Here is a 15824-nt window from a genome sequence, read left to right as displayed (position 1 = left end):
TATTTGGAAGAAATACGACCTCTATAAATGTGCCATAGATGTCCCGATTTTAATAATTGCTTGATATTTTAATGCTTTCATACTGTAAGTTTATACAATTATTATTATTCGAATCTTTGAAGTGAAAATCATATCCAGCAGGAATTGTATCGCAGCGATACACAAATAAATGTGTCATCCGTGACTCGTTTATATCATTTACATAGTTATTTTATTATTATCATTATATTCTATTTTATTATCACAATCAGTGTTTCATTTATAAATGACATGTATCATATCTGAATCTCTCTTGAGGAAGCTAATTGCAACGTTGATGAAACATGATATGATTGCATACGGTTTACACTCTATAAAGTCAAATAATGGTATTTTAATCGTATTATATATCATTTATTTCTCAATCACTTTTTCTCAATTAATATATCAATGTTATAATTTTCTCATACAATGCTTTTTAAAATAACGCAATTTTCTCTATTCGGTTTCTAAATTGAATATATTAACTTTTTTTTATTACTGTACATTTGTAACGATATAGGTAGAAGAATAAGATTAAATATAGTCAGAAACATAATAAAGTAAATTTTTCCTGCAATTATGTTTCAATAACAATGTCTAGGAAAATATTTACAAGCATAAATATTATAATATTTAATAAATATTATAATATTATAATATTTAAAAGAATTGGTTTAAATAAATATGAAAATAACATTTAATTTTTCCTGAAAATGTGGCCGAAACCAAGCTATTGTTCGTGTATATAAAAATTTGCGTTACTTGTCTCTGTCCGCTTTCGTCTAACACTCTGTGTATGCCTGACTATGGCAAGGTTTATACTACTGATAAGAGGGTAAATATTGAAGCAGCAAGTACTTCGCGTAATTAAATCGTACCTTACGCCGTTTCGTCTTCCGTGGGAGGCAGCATGAGTTGCCACAACTACCCCAACACTTGGCAAGTTTCACTGGTCGTCGACTCCGACATCCGTTCTCGCTGTAATACTCTCTGGTGTGCTCTTTGCGACACGTCGGTGCTGCAACAGATGCACCCCATTTACCAAATTTTTTAATCTTTTCCTTTCATTTCCATGACGCTTATTTTAACAAAATACACGATAGAAATTTGCCAAAAATTTGTAGTTATTACTTCATTTAAAAAATTTTCGTTATGTATTTTTTGCAGAGACACTTGCACAACCATTGTAATACTTCTACAATTTTTTAAAATGGATATTTTAAACAATTTTTCAAAATCATGGAATGTATATGGCTTGTTCTATACTAAGTAATTTATGAATATAAAACTTCAATAAGACATATTAATATTTCATCATTTATTTTACTGTAAATATTTGTATTTTAATGTATGTATATTTAAATGAATATGAATATATGAATATAATATAAAAAAATATTAATAATGGGTGAAATCCATCGAGCATACTAAAAATTTGTATACCTTTCTCGCAATACCGTCCTTGCCACCCAGTTTGACACCGGCACGTATATCCGTTTCCCATTGGCGATGGCACGCACTGCGAACCTTTTCTGCACTCGTGTGTCGCACAGGGATCGGAAATTATCGCGCCAGGTCCTGTCATAACGATGTCTGCAATAAGAAATGTGTTATTAGCCTGCTATCCTTCAAATATTAATGTTACGTATAACACTTACTATTAGATTTATATCACATCTAATGTTAATTAATAACTTAATATCAGTAATATTAACATGAACTTCCCGTAGGCAAATTGATCCTTCGACAACTTGAGTAAAATTTTATCTTTCAATTTCTTTAAAAAGAATTTCAACTTGAATTGCAAGAAAAAATTTTCAAACCTCGGAACAGTAAAACAATTAGACAGATGTAGATCCAATTTACCTGTAGACTATGAAAATACACGTTTGCTTGTGTAGGATTAGTTCCGTGTATTATGATATTAATATTAAATATTTAATGTAACAGGATATAAAATATGTGTGTATACTATACAATATTAAATTGATCAATAAAGCTTAAAGTCGTTGAACTATACCGGAGTGTTCGTGAGCCATATTCTCTTGTGGCATCGATTCCTCGTTGCTGCTGCCGCCCATAATTCCTTCTGCTTCCATGACGTCTCGCGCCTCGTCAGCTTCTTCCTCGTTCGACATGCATCCAGGAGTTACGCGGTGCATCTTCGCCGCGTTGCTAAAATCTACCAATTTGTGATTGATCCACATCTCGGTGATGCAGCCTGATAATCAGAAGAAAGAGAATTATTGGGATGAAAATTTTCTTGCTCGATTCTAATAGCTTGATATTTTGAATTTAAGTTAATATATTTAATTTAAATTTCAAATACAAGGCAAATATCCTAATAAAAATATATATATATAAATATCATAAACAAAAAATTCTATACAACGTGTCAAGCAAAATCATTCTAAAAACACATTCATATATTTCACTCGATCACCTAATCAGTTTTCAACTCGAGGCTTACCTTGGAAGCTGGTGATGTTCCTCAGATGAAACTCTGTAAACGCGATGTTGGCGACTTCCGGAGCGACGCCGCCGACATACATAGGCGTGATGAGTTTCAGGTACTCCTTCGGACCCTCGTTAATAATGCTTCTAGCAGGGCCACGGTCGACCCTCATCGTGAAGTTCTTCTTGATCGCAAGAAGCTCAGCCACGTGAGGTTTACCATCGGCGATCATTTCGTAGCTGTACATCGTCGAGGTTGGATAGTTACCCACGTCGTATGAGACTCTGACACGGCCATTAAACAATTCGACGGCGATGTGATCACCGTTTTGGCCGTCGTAGAGGAGAACCCCGTTTTCCTGCGTGGTCGTGAAGACGATGGTCACGTTCGCTTCGGGCCTCATGCGTAGCGGCTCCAGCTCGACCAGCGAGCTGTTGTCCACGAAGCTCAAACTCGTCAGGTACTCGCATCGTTTTCCTGCAGTTAGGTTTTTACATAAGATAACTTTTGATCAAATTACTTGACGAATCGATTATTTTTCATATTGCATAATTTTATGTAATGTGTGGTATATAACAGATGGATTTTAATATCGCAATCCACTGTTTCAAACAATAGTGGACATTTGTATGGTATAATTGTATCAGTATTGTTTCAATCTTGCAGTCTGCTGTTTGAAAAACTTTTATTTAAACATATGAGACTTTTTTATTAGTTTAAATAATACTTCTGTGTAAAAGGCCGATGATATTTTTGTATACTATTACCGAATCTTTTTTATGAAGAATATTTTAATATTGCATTCCATTATTTATATTTCAATGCTATTATTGTTATATTATATTCTACTATTTGGAGAATTTTTATTATATTATTTAGTCATACGGTTTTTCATAAAAATCGATGGTATTTCGCGTGGAACTCTTTTTTCGTATGTTATTTTAATATTTCACTCCGCTTTTTGAAAAATATTTATCTAATCATACGGTTGTCGGTGAGTATCGATGGTGTTTTTATAAAGACGCGTTATTGGATTTTTCCCGTAAATGCTATATTTAATATTGCGCTCTATTGTTTGACAATTTTTATTTAGCCATATCATTTTCTATTTGAATACATCGATCATTTAGTTAAATTTAATATATTTCTATTTCGAATTTTATGTTTAGTTTATTTCATGACTAATATAATATGATTGCATTCTGGCGGAATTTTAGGGGTCGAAGAAATTTATCTTTACATTTGATGGTAGAACGTAAAATCGAAATATAGTGGTCTTTATTTAGTCTAAAATTATGAAAGAAGTCACTTACCGGTGTAGCCGGGGTGGCACTGGCAAAGATAGTCCGCGGCGGAAGCGGGAGCAGGTTGGAAGCATGCACCGTGCTGACAGTCATGGTGCGCACATGGACTAGTTTGTGGATAGAGCATGGCTGTCGACGGTGCTGCCTCGCAATATCTGCCTGTATATTCCGCCGCGCACTTACATTCGTAATTGTTTATGCCGTCGATGCAAGTAGCACCGTTCTGAAAAATACAAGAATATTTGTCGCATAAAACACAATGTATTTTATTACGGTTCGTGTAGTTGAAAATAAGAAATTTCTACATTTTTCGTCCCAAGTGTAATTTGTAATTTAAAAATCATAATGCAAGTTCATTTTTTCGATTTTAGTTAACACTAAATTAAGTTAAATTTTTCATTTATTCTCGCGTTAATAATTCTAATATTAATAATTATTTCTTAAAAAATAGAAAAAATAGAATCCGTCATCTAGATTTCAAAGATTAGAATTAAGAAGAAGTGTTTCAGTCATAGAAAATGCCACGTATGAGTGGAAAATGGTGCAAGAGTCGGATGAGAAAGAAAAAAGAATAAAAAATAGGTACCTGGCACATATGATCAACGCAGTCATCCAGGTTGGTGGAACAATTGAGACCGGTGAACCCGATTGGGCATTCGCAGCTATAGTGGGTCCCGTGGTCGACGCAGCGACCTCCGTTCTCGCAGGGGTCGTGCCCTTTTGTGCAAAAGGGTATCTTCTCCTCGCAATACTCGCCCATGAATCCTGGGGTGCAGTCGCATCTGTAGGCCTGTACGAGGTCGACGCAGGTTGCGTTATTCGCGCACTTGTTGTTCTCGCAGTCGTCGACGTTGTTCTCGCATCGAAGTCCCTTGTACCCGGGGGCGCAGTCGCAACTGTCACACACCGACTGATCGTCAATCGAGACATTGACCATGACCTTCGATCGCGGTATATCCGCCAATCGACCTTGGTACACGTAACTAATTTATCGACGAATAATTTTCTTAACATTTGATCGATTTTTTGGAGTTCGGTTAATTTACAATTTTTTAATTTTGGAGCATTCTTTGTTTATTACCGAACTAAGAATATAGCGTGTCAATAAAATTAAATAAGTTTAGTAAAATTTTACGAGCCTAATCCATCTAGTATATTTAATATTCAGACTTGTATCAGCAATTTGTCCTAATATATTGACTTAATAAAAATTACGATTGGCACAATTGCTTCGATGGTAATTCTCGGTGATTAATAATTTGTGATAGTAATTTTTCCTTAAGATATTTCACCATGATATTTTTCAGCAAAAACAAGGTCCGAGCTCGATGATTGCTTTCGAAGAAAGAACCACTGAATCATAATCACTTCGTCGATAGATTATTACGTGTACCTTCTACTCTTCGGGGCTCACGTGCAGAGGTCCCGTTTTATTTATTCATACAACAGTGTACGCGTTTTGTACGTGCAATTTACTGCTACTGAAACTACATTTCATACTCTACTTATACGTTAAACAACGCTTTTACAATGCAAATACACTTGCCTGTGTATTTTTTTCAGAAAATACATCACCGGAGCAATATTAAGTCTTCCATCGCATGTTCATAAATTAAAAAAAAAAGAAAAAAAAATGTAAAAAAGGAAAAAGAAAATATTGAATCCGACAGATGGATTCATAAATCATTGACTTAAACTACTAGACAGTGAAATATACTTTTGCCAAATTATAGGCTTCTATTTAACGATACCAATTTCAACTTTTGACATGATCAATACAATACTCTACACAGTAGATGCTCAAAGCTACTGTCTTGCTAAATACATCGGTACGTTTCGTGCACGTCTACTCAATTTTTGACCAACACTACTGCCTTCCGTATCAGTAGAAGATTCAAAAGAAATCGGCAGAGCTACAGCAAATGCACACGTTCGATCTCGTGATTTTGTGTTTGCAGCAGAATTCTAGTCCAACTGGAAATCTCAATATCAAAAATTATATGAAATATTAGATGTATGAACAATTCTGTGCTTTTATTTTTCTAATTTATTTTATTTTTTCAAATTGAGATATCTTCGAGATCTTTAATATGTCTATAATTATTAAAATTTTTTAAATACATACTTGAGATATTATATAAACTAATTTTTTAAATAATACGATACTATTTAGAATTCTGATATGAATAAAAAGTAGTTGTAAATATAATAAAGTATCTGTTTAATACTGCAATCTCAATGACAGAACATTGACAGGTTTTACGTATGAAAAATATCAACAATCCTTTTTAGAGATTAATTGTATTCCAATATTAGTAAACATTATTTCAGATAGTAAAAATAAAAAGTATATTTCAATTTTTTAAAATAAATATACGTTTTGATACGTGCTGATGAGCACATAGAGCACTGAATTATTTTTCTACGTGAAATAAATGCAATTTTCGTCGAAAATATATTCATTTCAATACATCAAAAAATCATTTAAGACAAAAGATCATTTTAAAAAATGGGAAATGGAAATCGTCATTGTTGGATTACAATTCCTTGCAGACGTTGTTTCTACGGGCACCACTGAACGAGCAAATAGAAATCAGACCCGAACGAGCTTGCCAAGAAATTCTCTACATTAGGTTAGTCAAGACGTTTGATACCTGAATCTTCCTTCTTCCAATACTTTACAAGTTCCGGCGTTCCGGCAAGGATTTCCATAGCACGCGTCAATTTTATGTTCACACCGGTCCCCATGATATCCTGGCGCGCATTTGCAACGGAACTTCCGGTCCGGGAGCGCCTCGCAAAATCCTCCGTTCTGGCATGGCGAGGTGTAGCACAGGTCGCACTTGGCCAGGACTTCGGCTGGCTGTTGGTTGGCTGCGCGGAAGAAAGGTCTACGATTAATGAGCAATTTTAGTACCCCATTGTGACAACGGGCCAAAAAACCATGAACTAAACAGACTGCGTCACGGGTCAGTGAGAAATCAAAAACATCTGCACGTGCGGAACATTTTGTCGATCGTTGAGCGATAGTGGCCAGTTGATCAGAATAGTTTGGAAACTGAGGAGCTGAAATTGATAAACGAGGAGCACAAGTGTCAGAAACGAAGATTTTTAATAGAAAGAAAAAGAACGCATTCTTGTTTTACATTATTTATAACTCGAATACTATGCACATACCGTGCTTATTATCTTTACATATTTTGAGGAAGAGTGAATGGTAAAAAGTGCATTGAAATGATAAATTTATTTATTTTTATATTATACTTTCCTCTTTTTTAACAACGATCTAATTTATGTTTATGATCACTAGTTTTATTTCCCCAAAGGAACTAAAAAGCTTTGTCCGGAAGGTTAACACAGACAGTTCTAAATAGAATAAATAGTTCTAACGTTCCTAACCTTTTCCACCATATTATATTCTGTATAGAATTTACATTATTCTTTCCATTAAAAAAAAGGTTTCTCATACTGTTGCTATTTACGCCGTTTACCGTTTCAATTTCTCAATTTTTGGAGTAAGGTTTTAAGAACGTTGAATGAAATCGTTTTGATATTTAACATTTTTTCGTAAAAATACATAACTAGGTAATGCTATTTTATTATTATACCAATAATAAATAAAATGTATTCTTATATACCGTTTTAGATACTTAGTAGTATCAGTATACTATTAATATTTGCTGGACTCGAGGATCAATACTCCATAATCATTACGTGGTAATGACAAAATCCGCAATCATTTAATTTCCAACTCAATACATCCTCTTACACTGCTTTGCATTCTTTCGTGTAGTTTGTTTGTCGCGGCTCGATCTTATTTCAGTAATTTTTTAAATATCCATAATCAACGAACGGAGCGTCAGTCACAATTTCTGTAATCTTCATTTTTATCTTATTTCGACCTGTATCGATTTTATCCAACTGTTGAACTTTCAATATCGTTTATCGGACACACCGTGTACAAAGTAACAACGTTTAGAATTCATATTCAAAAGACATTCCTGCGAAGTCAGCGTAAAATCCGTCATATTCAATTACTGGATAAACCTGATCACCAACAGCTGGCCGCTTTCGCCACGATCGCGATAACTGTCGAGGAAATACATACTTTTGCATTGGAATGCGGTCGCAGGTGTCGTAAGCAACAGCTTGTCCCTCATCGCTGGTGGCTCCATGCATCTCGCGATACCGGCCTCCACGTAATCCTTCTTCACCCATTCGGCCAACCATCGCATGCTGCAGTCGCAGTAGAGCGGGTTGGACCCCAGAGCGCTATAAACACACCAGTTGGTGAATTATCGACGCTAGAGAAACCAGTGCGTTAGCTTGGGCAACGCAAGAGAGAGGGTACTCACAGGTGTGTTATAGATTGAAGATCCTCGAACGCGCCCTCAGGGATCACCGATATGTCGTTACCGTGTAGAGACCTAGTGTAAATCGGGGTTTTAAACGATCATTATTGAAGTAGTCTACGTTATGGTGTTCTAGTTTATGTTCCATGCATATTAAGCTGATTTTACGAGTAGATTCGCGAACAATTAATAAAGTGGCGTTAACTTCTTATCGGAACGGTTTCTGCGCGTTATCTTATCGTTAGACTGCAGATGTTCATGCAAACTCATATTGTTAGAAAGATGAATGAGAAAATGGAATTTAGCTAGAGAATTTGTTTACTTCCTTAAGTATTATAACAAGTGTTATTTTGTGTAGACGCATAAAAATCCGTAGTCTGCTTATTATGCTATGGATCGCATTATAGTTTCGATGCAATAAAGGGGTATTGTATTTGAAGACCGTAAGGGAATTTGCTACAGATGATGCAAAATATTTGATTAATCAGAACGTGGTATTATAGGAAAATTAATTTTGTATTCGTGTATCATCATGGTAGAACGTAATATTACACTGTAACAATAGGACACTGTGACAATGACGCAGTACAAAGGATACTAATGTAATCTTGATATAAGATTAAGATTTTTATAGATGATATAGGATTAAAATTTGCTTCATACTCGTTACTAATATGATATATCCATGATATTCATGCGGAAGCTCTAATATAAATTTTGGAAGAAGATTTCAAAATATCCAATAAATAAATTCATCCCACAAATAATATAATTTTTTTGAAAGCTGGAATTAAAGTAATGAAAGCTTTAAGAAAGAGGAGAAACAGAAAAGTCAGAAAGATAACAATTGTAAAAGATGGAGAAAAATACATCATACGCATCTTCATTTAATGTTTATATTGATAAGACTACGTTTTTCACGAAATAAATTAATATTATTGATACTTCAAAATTCTTCAAGTGTGTAATATTAATAACTATTATTATGAGCAAAATCGATATTACTACACAGCATCGCCATAGAGTTTCTATCGGTACTCGAGTAATTATTTACTAATATAATATGATACATTCCCTTACGACCGCTTAAAGCGAATCAATTTCGTAATATCGATCTCGATAAATTGTTTTGTTTATGACTTTATATACATGCAAATGATTTAACGAATTAATTATAATAATTACGGTGTTAAAGAACAATTATTCCCCAAATTGCCCGCATCAAGAAATTAATACCGCAATCAGCGGAATAAACAATAAATCATTGAACGATTGTGATCGACAAAATGGCACGCTTTCGCCCATTAATTTAATACAGATCGCTCCCCCCATATCGTTGCTTTTATTTATTCCATTACCGAAACTTAATGTATGTACCATTATCAATTGTTTTTCCCCAACTACAGGCGAATTCACGCATTCACAAAGAACCGAAAGCATACTGAAAGCTCCGGTGTTTCGTCCAGAAAATGGTACTTCCGCGAGAAGAATGGTCCCTCGCCACTGTATTCACGATTTTCGCTCTCTTTTACCGCGTCATTTCGTGTAATTCTTTCCTCGTGATTTATGAAACGCGATTCGAAATATTCAATGCGTGTGAAAGGAAGGTATAAATCTATGCATTGTTCGTGAATAAAAATTATGCAATTCGAAACTCACATTATCCGCAATGATTTCAAGCCGGCCAGGGCATTTCGTTGGACACATTGCAGCTTATTGTAGCTGATAATTCTGAAAATGTATTGGCCATGTGTTATTTTTTTCTGATATTACTTAGTGATGAATCATTGAATATTTTTTGTAATATAATTTGATAATAGATTATTGATTATTTTTTATAGCATCGTTTGATAATTAAGTAGATACATAAGAAAGAGGATCTGTCATATTTTTCTCTTGTATAATTTTTATCTATTTTTCTCTTGTTTTTATAATTAGAATAAAAAGGGTCTACGGTGAAGAGATAGCCTCGTATACTTATAATACAAGCAAACCAAAATAAAATAAAACTAATTAAAGATGAAATCCTTTTTCAAATGTGTTAGAGATTGATATAATATTTTTAATAATAAAATAGTTAGAAATAGAAGGGCTGAAGAAATGACATCAAAGAATTTTCTCATCCTCCAAGATCATAATTTACATTTTAAAATATTAAAGAAGAAATATTGACGAAACAAAATATTGAAGTTGAATTTAACTATCTAATATCAAGTTTCAGTAACGTGTTACGGATAAGAAAAGTATAAATAAAAATCTCAGAATTTTTGCTTCTATATTTTCTTTCATAAAAGAAGTAACAAAACTTCCTTGGTTAGAAAATCTTACAGATAAATTATTCAATTAAAATATTCCCTACATCAAAATATAAAATTGTGAATAAAAAGCTGAAAGAATATTTTATCTGCAAAAGTGGCATTTCGCAGAGAAAATCAAGGTGCCGACTTACAGGTGGGACAGTTTGGTGAGGTTCCTGAAGGTATCGTTGGACAGCATTCCAATCTGATTGTTGCTTAGGTCTCTGAAAAGCAAAGAAAGAAAACGAGATTTCAGTCTCTTCTTCTCTTTTCAATCTCGGCAACGTTACAACATCACACGTGTATTTTATTTACAGTCTAGTGAGAATCCTCAGGTGGTTCAGTCTCTCGGGCTGGATCGTCTTGATGTCGTTCACGTCCAAATACAGCTCGGTGGTTTCCGGCGGAATCCCACGTGGAATCTCTGTAAGCTGAGACCTCGAACATCTCACCACTGACCCGGCGCAATTACATTGGGGTGGACAGTAATCGTCACCTAGGCAACCCACGCTGTCGTCTGCGGTTCGTAAAATAGACAGACGATGTATCGTTAATTTCGAGATCAATTGCAACAATCAAAGATGTAGATATCGTATCGAAGAGATAGATATTGGGTAAGTAAAAAATTCCTTCGTCTTTCACCAGCCTATGAATCTCAAAAAATGTTATAAATATTATTTGAAAAATGTAAAAATACGCCTGAATTTTTTCATGGAAGATACGTAATTATATGAAAAAGATACGAAATAAGTTACTCCTTGGTTAGACATACTTTATCACATTTATTTAACAAAATGTGAACGAACTTGTGACTCACTTAATAATTTCGAGGAAGATCGTATTAATAGCGGAACGAGGTAATTAATAACAGTTGCTTTCTTAAAACATCTTTCATGCTATTTAAGGGTCTTTTAGGTACTTTGATATAAGTACTTTTCCAGCCACTGTTTGTATTAATTTCAATCAAACATTTTTTCAGGGTATCGTAATTTTACTGCAATAGTACTGATCGTACATATCATTTGGGATATTATTATTAGAAGTTAGTGTTGTTCAAGAAAGATGTTAAAATACTTCCCGATATTAATATAAAAAGTTAAAAAAATGCAAAGGAGTGATCTTACTGTTGCATTTGAACTCGTGATGGGGTATATCTTTGATGATTGCGCTCTTCAATCGTGGAGGGTCGTGACAGTGTCCCACAACGCCAGACATGTCGCGTTTTCTCAGCCATCCGGCGAACCACGCGAGATGACAATTACACGACAAAGGATTGCTTTGCATGTTACTGAAAATACGAGGCAATTTATTAGACTGCTATTAATTATGCGCACGGAAGCACGAAATATATTTCGCCGGCCGGAGAACCGGCGAAGTCAACAGTAAAACATATTGAAAACGTGTACAGATACACGTAATAATTAATAAATCCATATCGTTGTCTCATTAATATTGATGAAGCGTAATTCGTATAATCATAATACTAATCTGATTAAATATTTACGTTATAATATAGCAAGTGCGTCTCGTTTCGGGAAAAGTTGAAACATTACTGGATCGTTATTATTGATTCTCGTGTTTTACTTCGAAACGATCTACGCATGTTGTTATAATTACATAATTAATAACGAATTAATTTCGTTACCACTCGATGATACATAATAGCTGTCGTTATGAAGTTCTCGATAACACTCTACTGGTCCATTTTCATTAACTTCTGTACATCGCGATTGATAGTTATCGCCAATTAACACGGAAATCTCACCCAATATTCTTCAGAATAATTAAAAGCAAGTAGAAGAAAGAACGGAATTTCGTTAATATATCACGTTTACGAGTTATCAACATATTACGCGTATTATACGAAGTATTTCGAAATATCAGTAACATTTTAATTGGCGCGATTATATTGGTTAAATCTTTCACGATTCTAAAAGCATATATAGAAGTTACAAGATATTTTAATTAATATATATTCCACAGAGATTGCAAAAGTATTGACACAGCCAATCACTCGCAACATTAATAAATAGACTACGGAGCTTTATACATTAGCTTTAATACATACTTGCATACTATATGCTTAAAGCGACTATTCATATCTTTCTATTGATACTTTATACTTGTATTTTTTTTACGCTTCCAGTAAACATCGTTTAACTTCTACATACATTTTTAGATTGGTTTCAAATTTTACCAGTGTAAGCATCGCGTCTCGTAGTAGCGTAGTAGTGAAATTTCGAAACGTTTCACGCGACATACGAATAAAAAATTTTTTCGAGTGTTCGAATACTTTAGCGAGCCGCTGAACAAATTTCGTCAGCGAAATAATCTATTCAACGAAACTGCAGTATTTCTGAAAGGAAAAATAAAATTCAATAACTCTTTTCGCATCTGATGGGAATCGATTTTACGTTTGAAAAGGCGTAGGGTGGGAAAACTAGTAAAAAGCCGGGTTCGAAGTATACTTACATGGTGCGTATGTGCGTCAATCCGTCGAACGAGCCGTGCATAACGCAGGTTATAGCGTTTCCGTGCAGGTTCCTGTGAAAATGATGTTTGACGGGTTTATACAGTTGCCGGGTGATACCGTTTTATGAAGAGACATAAAAGTTTCTACTCACAGCGTCTTAAGATTCGTCAGGCCGGTGAACATTTTGTTGTGAACTTCCCTCAGCCTGTTCTCCGATAAGAGTCTGCGAAACGAGGGCTCGTTATTACACGTGAATAAGGCGTATGGTTGCTAAATATTAAAGAGGAATAGGGTCGCTCCGCTCTATAGGGATTCCCTTTACGCGTCAATGGGAATCGATGCTCGCACGCATCGTTGCATCATTGAGACCATGTAAAATTCGAACAGAAATTATTATCGTATCGCGTAAAATCTCTGCTACTGTATTTTCCGTAAATTAAGTTGGAAAAAAAATATTAAGAGTTCAATTATCAATATGGTACGCTTTTGCGTTTTTATCACCATTTTCTATTTAGAAACTATCTTTATATATATACCTATATATATATATTACCTTTATATATATACCTTTATATATATACCTTGAAAATTATTTTTGTAATATTCTTCTATATCTAGAGATTATTTTGGTCCTTAATGGCATAAAATAAGAAGAAGAACGGGGCGTAGAACTTATGAATAATTCATAGTATCTATCCTCTTAAGATCTAGAAATATTTGTACAAATCTATTCATATATTCATAAAGTATGTCGAATTCATATTCAAACGAAAATATTTATCGTTCGATTGATTTTTCTTTAGGGAACATGCGTCACTTCGATTCGTGCTTTGCATTCGTCCAGACTAAAATACACACGAGTTACAGCCACCCTCTGCTCCTCCTGCTATCTAATTAATCGACCCATTGTCCCGTTAATTGCCTTTGAAAATTAAATCCTATTCTGCTTCGTTAAAGCTCGTTTCAAAGTCCCGATCGAGTTAGGCACAAATAACGCAAGTAATCTCGACGGTCTGAATACAGCCCCGTTATTCGAAACTTTCTCATCCAAGAAACGTTTCAGCAGAGAAAAAAGAACAAACAACAATTTTCTGACAAATCGAATTATGCTGCCGAACAAAAAATGTAAACAACCTATCTTTATCTTCAATTCATCCCGGCTAATTATTAATTATTACGTTTCAATAACAAACAAGTATCTCAAACAAGTATCTTAATAAAATGAGACTAACAATCAAAATGACGAAAACTGAAATATAAATTAGAAAACTGTCTCATTCTACGATGCTCTAAGGCCAAGATAATTTATTTAATGAACAATTTCCAATTCGGTAAAGTATCTTAATTATATAAAAAATTAACGAATGATCTTCCTTCGAACTACTTAAGACAACGGAATATTTTTTTTGAAGATGGAAATAAATATCCACCCTCTGGAGCTTCATCCCTTAATTATATTAAAACTCATCGAACAATTTCTCTTCAAATTATTAAAAATCACCGAACACCTTTTCCTTAAAAATGAGGAAAATTTCATCCCTGAGAAACTTCACTCTTCAATTATATTAATAACCGTTGAATCATTAAAAATCATCAAATATTCTCCCCTCCCTCCTCTCCCCAAAAAAGAAGGAAAAAGGAATGCAGTAACTTACAAGTCGGTGAGTTTGTGAGCGCCTGAAAACGCAGAGGCCTCGATGCGCGAGATTTTATTCTTCCTGAGGTCCAGATGCTGCAGCTCCGGCAGCTTTTCGAACACGCCATCCGCTTTGATCTTATCCAGCTCATTGTTGGCCAACAGTCTGGGCGCAAGGACAAAGAAAGCCGAGGAACGAGAAAGTTAGAGTTTATCGCCAGCGTCTGATACGGCGAGCAATTAATCGCGCTACAGGGCGTCGATCCATTAAACGAGTTCGAATAATTTATTTCGAATAATAGCTTGACGATTCATTGTTCTGCTCTCTACCCCGCCACGCCGTCTGTACAACGGACCAGCTTTTAATTAGATAATTATCTTGTCGGCCGTTTGAATTAATTTTCTCGCCCGAAGGGGCCTGGATCAACATTCGTCACGATCGACTGACTGGATCGATCTTTTCTCTTTGTACCGATATTACGAATCATTGTTATGAATGAATTGGTTTCTTTCGGTGATAGATGGTGATAGTTTGGATCAAAGCAAGCTAGTTAATATTAAAATATTTAATTTTCATTTTATTCTATTGAAAGCGAAAAAAGAAAAAGAAAAGATCTCAGCCAACTGTGATTATAATTTAAATCGATAAAGTCGTTTTGATCGAATCTGAAATCATTAGACTGTACTCACAAGGTGGACGTGTAGATCGGTAGTTCTTTTGGTATCGATGTTAGTTTCTTGTTCGAGCAATCGATGGTCGCTCCGTTGCAAATGCACGGTTCTGGGCATTCTCCAGGCAGGATACACTCGCCAGCTCTCTTCGTCAAGAGCTCCTCGTCGCCTAAATACAAACAGTCGAATACAAAATCTACTCCAAGCAATCTCGTCTAATCTGCTTTTCCTTCTCAGGATCACAGAGCGTCGTTCTTAAATGAGTCAGTGATTAAAGTGTTTGAAAGCTTCAAAACGTAACGCTGTATTAAAAATTGATAGTTTTAAATCTTGAAACGATGTTACACGACTTTTATGATAGTGGTTCTTGCTTAGCTGAAACTCATTGACTAACACGATAACTTTTCCTTTGCGAGAGAATTGAATTTATGAAATCAATATTTATATTATATTATGGTCGTACCCGTTTATGGCAGGACAAACTTTCACACCAGTGCTTTTTAATTTTAATAAATTAAACAATGCAATAGTTCTCAATCCAAATTGATTGGTCAACGTATATATTAAAAAATTCGGCAATTATCATTGCAGAGAATCCTAGTATGAATTAATCG

General features: G+C 34.6%; 1 protein-coding gene across 2 annotated transcripts in view; it reads right to left on the bottom strand.

Annotated features, from left to right (window-relative positions):
- LOC117237625 (protein slit) overlaps positions 1–15824 on the bottom strand; it is a 214169-nt gene that overhangs the window by 2049 nt on the left and 196296 nt on the right. For both annotated transcript variants that reach the window (XM_033501781.1, XM_033501780.1), the window contains exons 13-29: positions 15229–15379; positions 14558–14704; positions 13054–13125; positions 12902–12973; positions 11554–11717; positions 10745–10946; positions 10582–10653; positions 9792–9863; positions 8136–8207; positions 7889–8052; positions 6435–6654; positions 4367–4676; positions 3790–4003; positions 2492–2953; positions 2042–2242; positions 1465–1614; positions 900–1039 (exon numbers count right to left, since the gene is read on the bottom strand). In XM_033501781.1, the coding sequence (XP_033357672.1) occupies positions 900–1039; positions 1465–1614; positions 2042–2242; positions 2492–2953; positions 3790–4003; positions 4367–4676; positions 6435–6654; positions 7889–8052; positions 8136–8207; positions 9792–9863; positions 10582–10653; positions 10745–10946; positions 11554–11717; positions 12902–12973; positions 13054–13125; positions 14558–14704; positions 15229–15379 (2885 nt within the window). The remainder of the gene's footprint in view (positions 1–899; positions 1040–1464; positions 1615–2041; positions 2243–2491; positions 2954–3789; positions 4004–4366; positions 4677–6434; positions 6655–7888; positions 8053–8135; positions 8208–9791; positions 9864–10581; positions 10654–10744; positions 10947–11553; positions 11718–12901; positions 12974–13053; positions 13126–14557; positions 14705–15228; positions 15380–15824) is intronic.

Source organism: Bombus vosnesenskii, unplaced genomic scaffold (genome assembly GCF_011952255.1).
Source record: "Bombus vosnesenskii isolate JDL3184/JDL3185 unplaced genomic scaffold, Bvos_JDL3184-5_v1.1 scf7180000013394, whole genome shotgun sequence".
Lineage (NCBI taxonomy): Eukaryota > Metazoa > Arthropoda > Insecta > Hymenoptera > Apidae > Bombus > Bombus vosnesenskii.
Note: the sequence above shows the minus strand (reverse complement) of the source record. Positions and strands in the feature narration are given on the sequence as shown.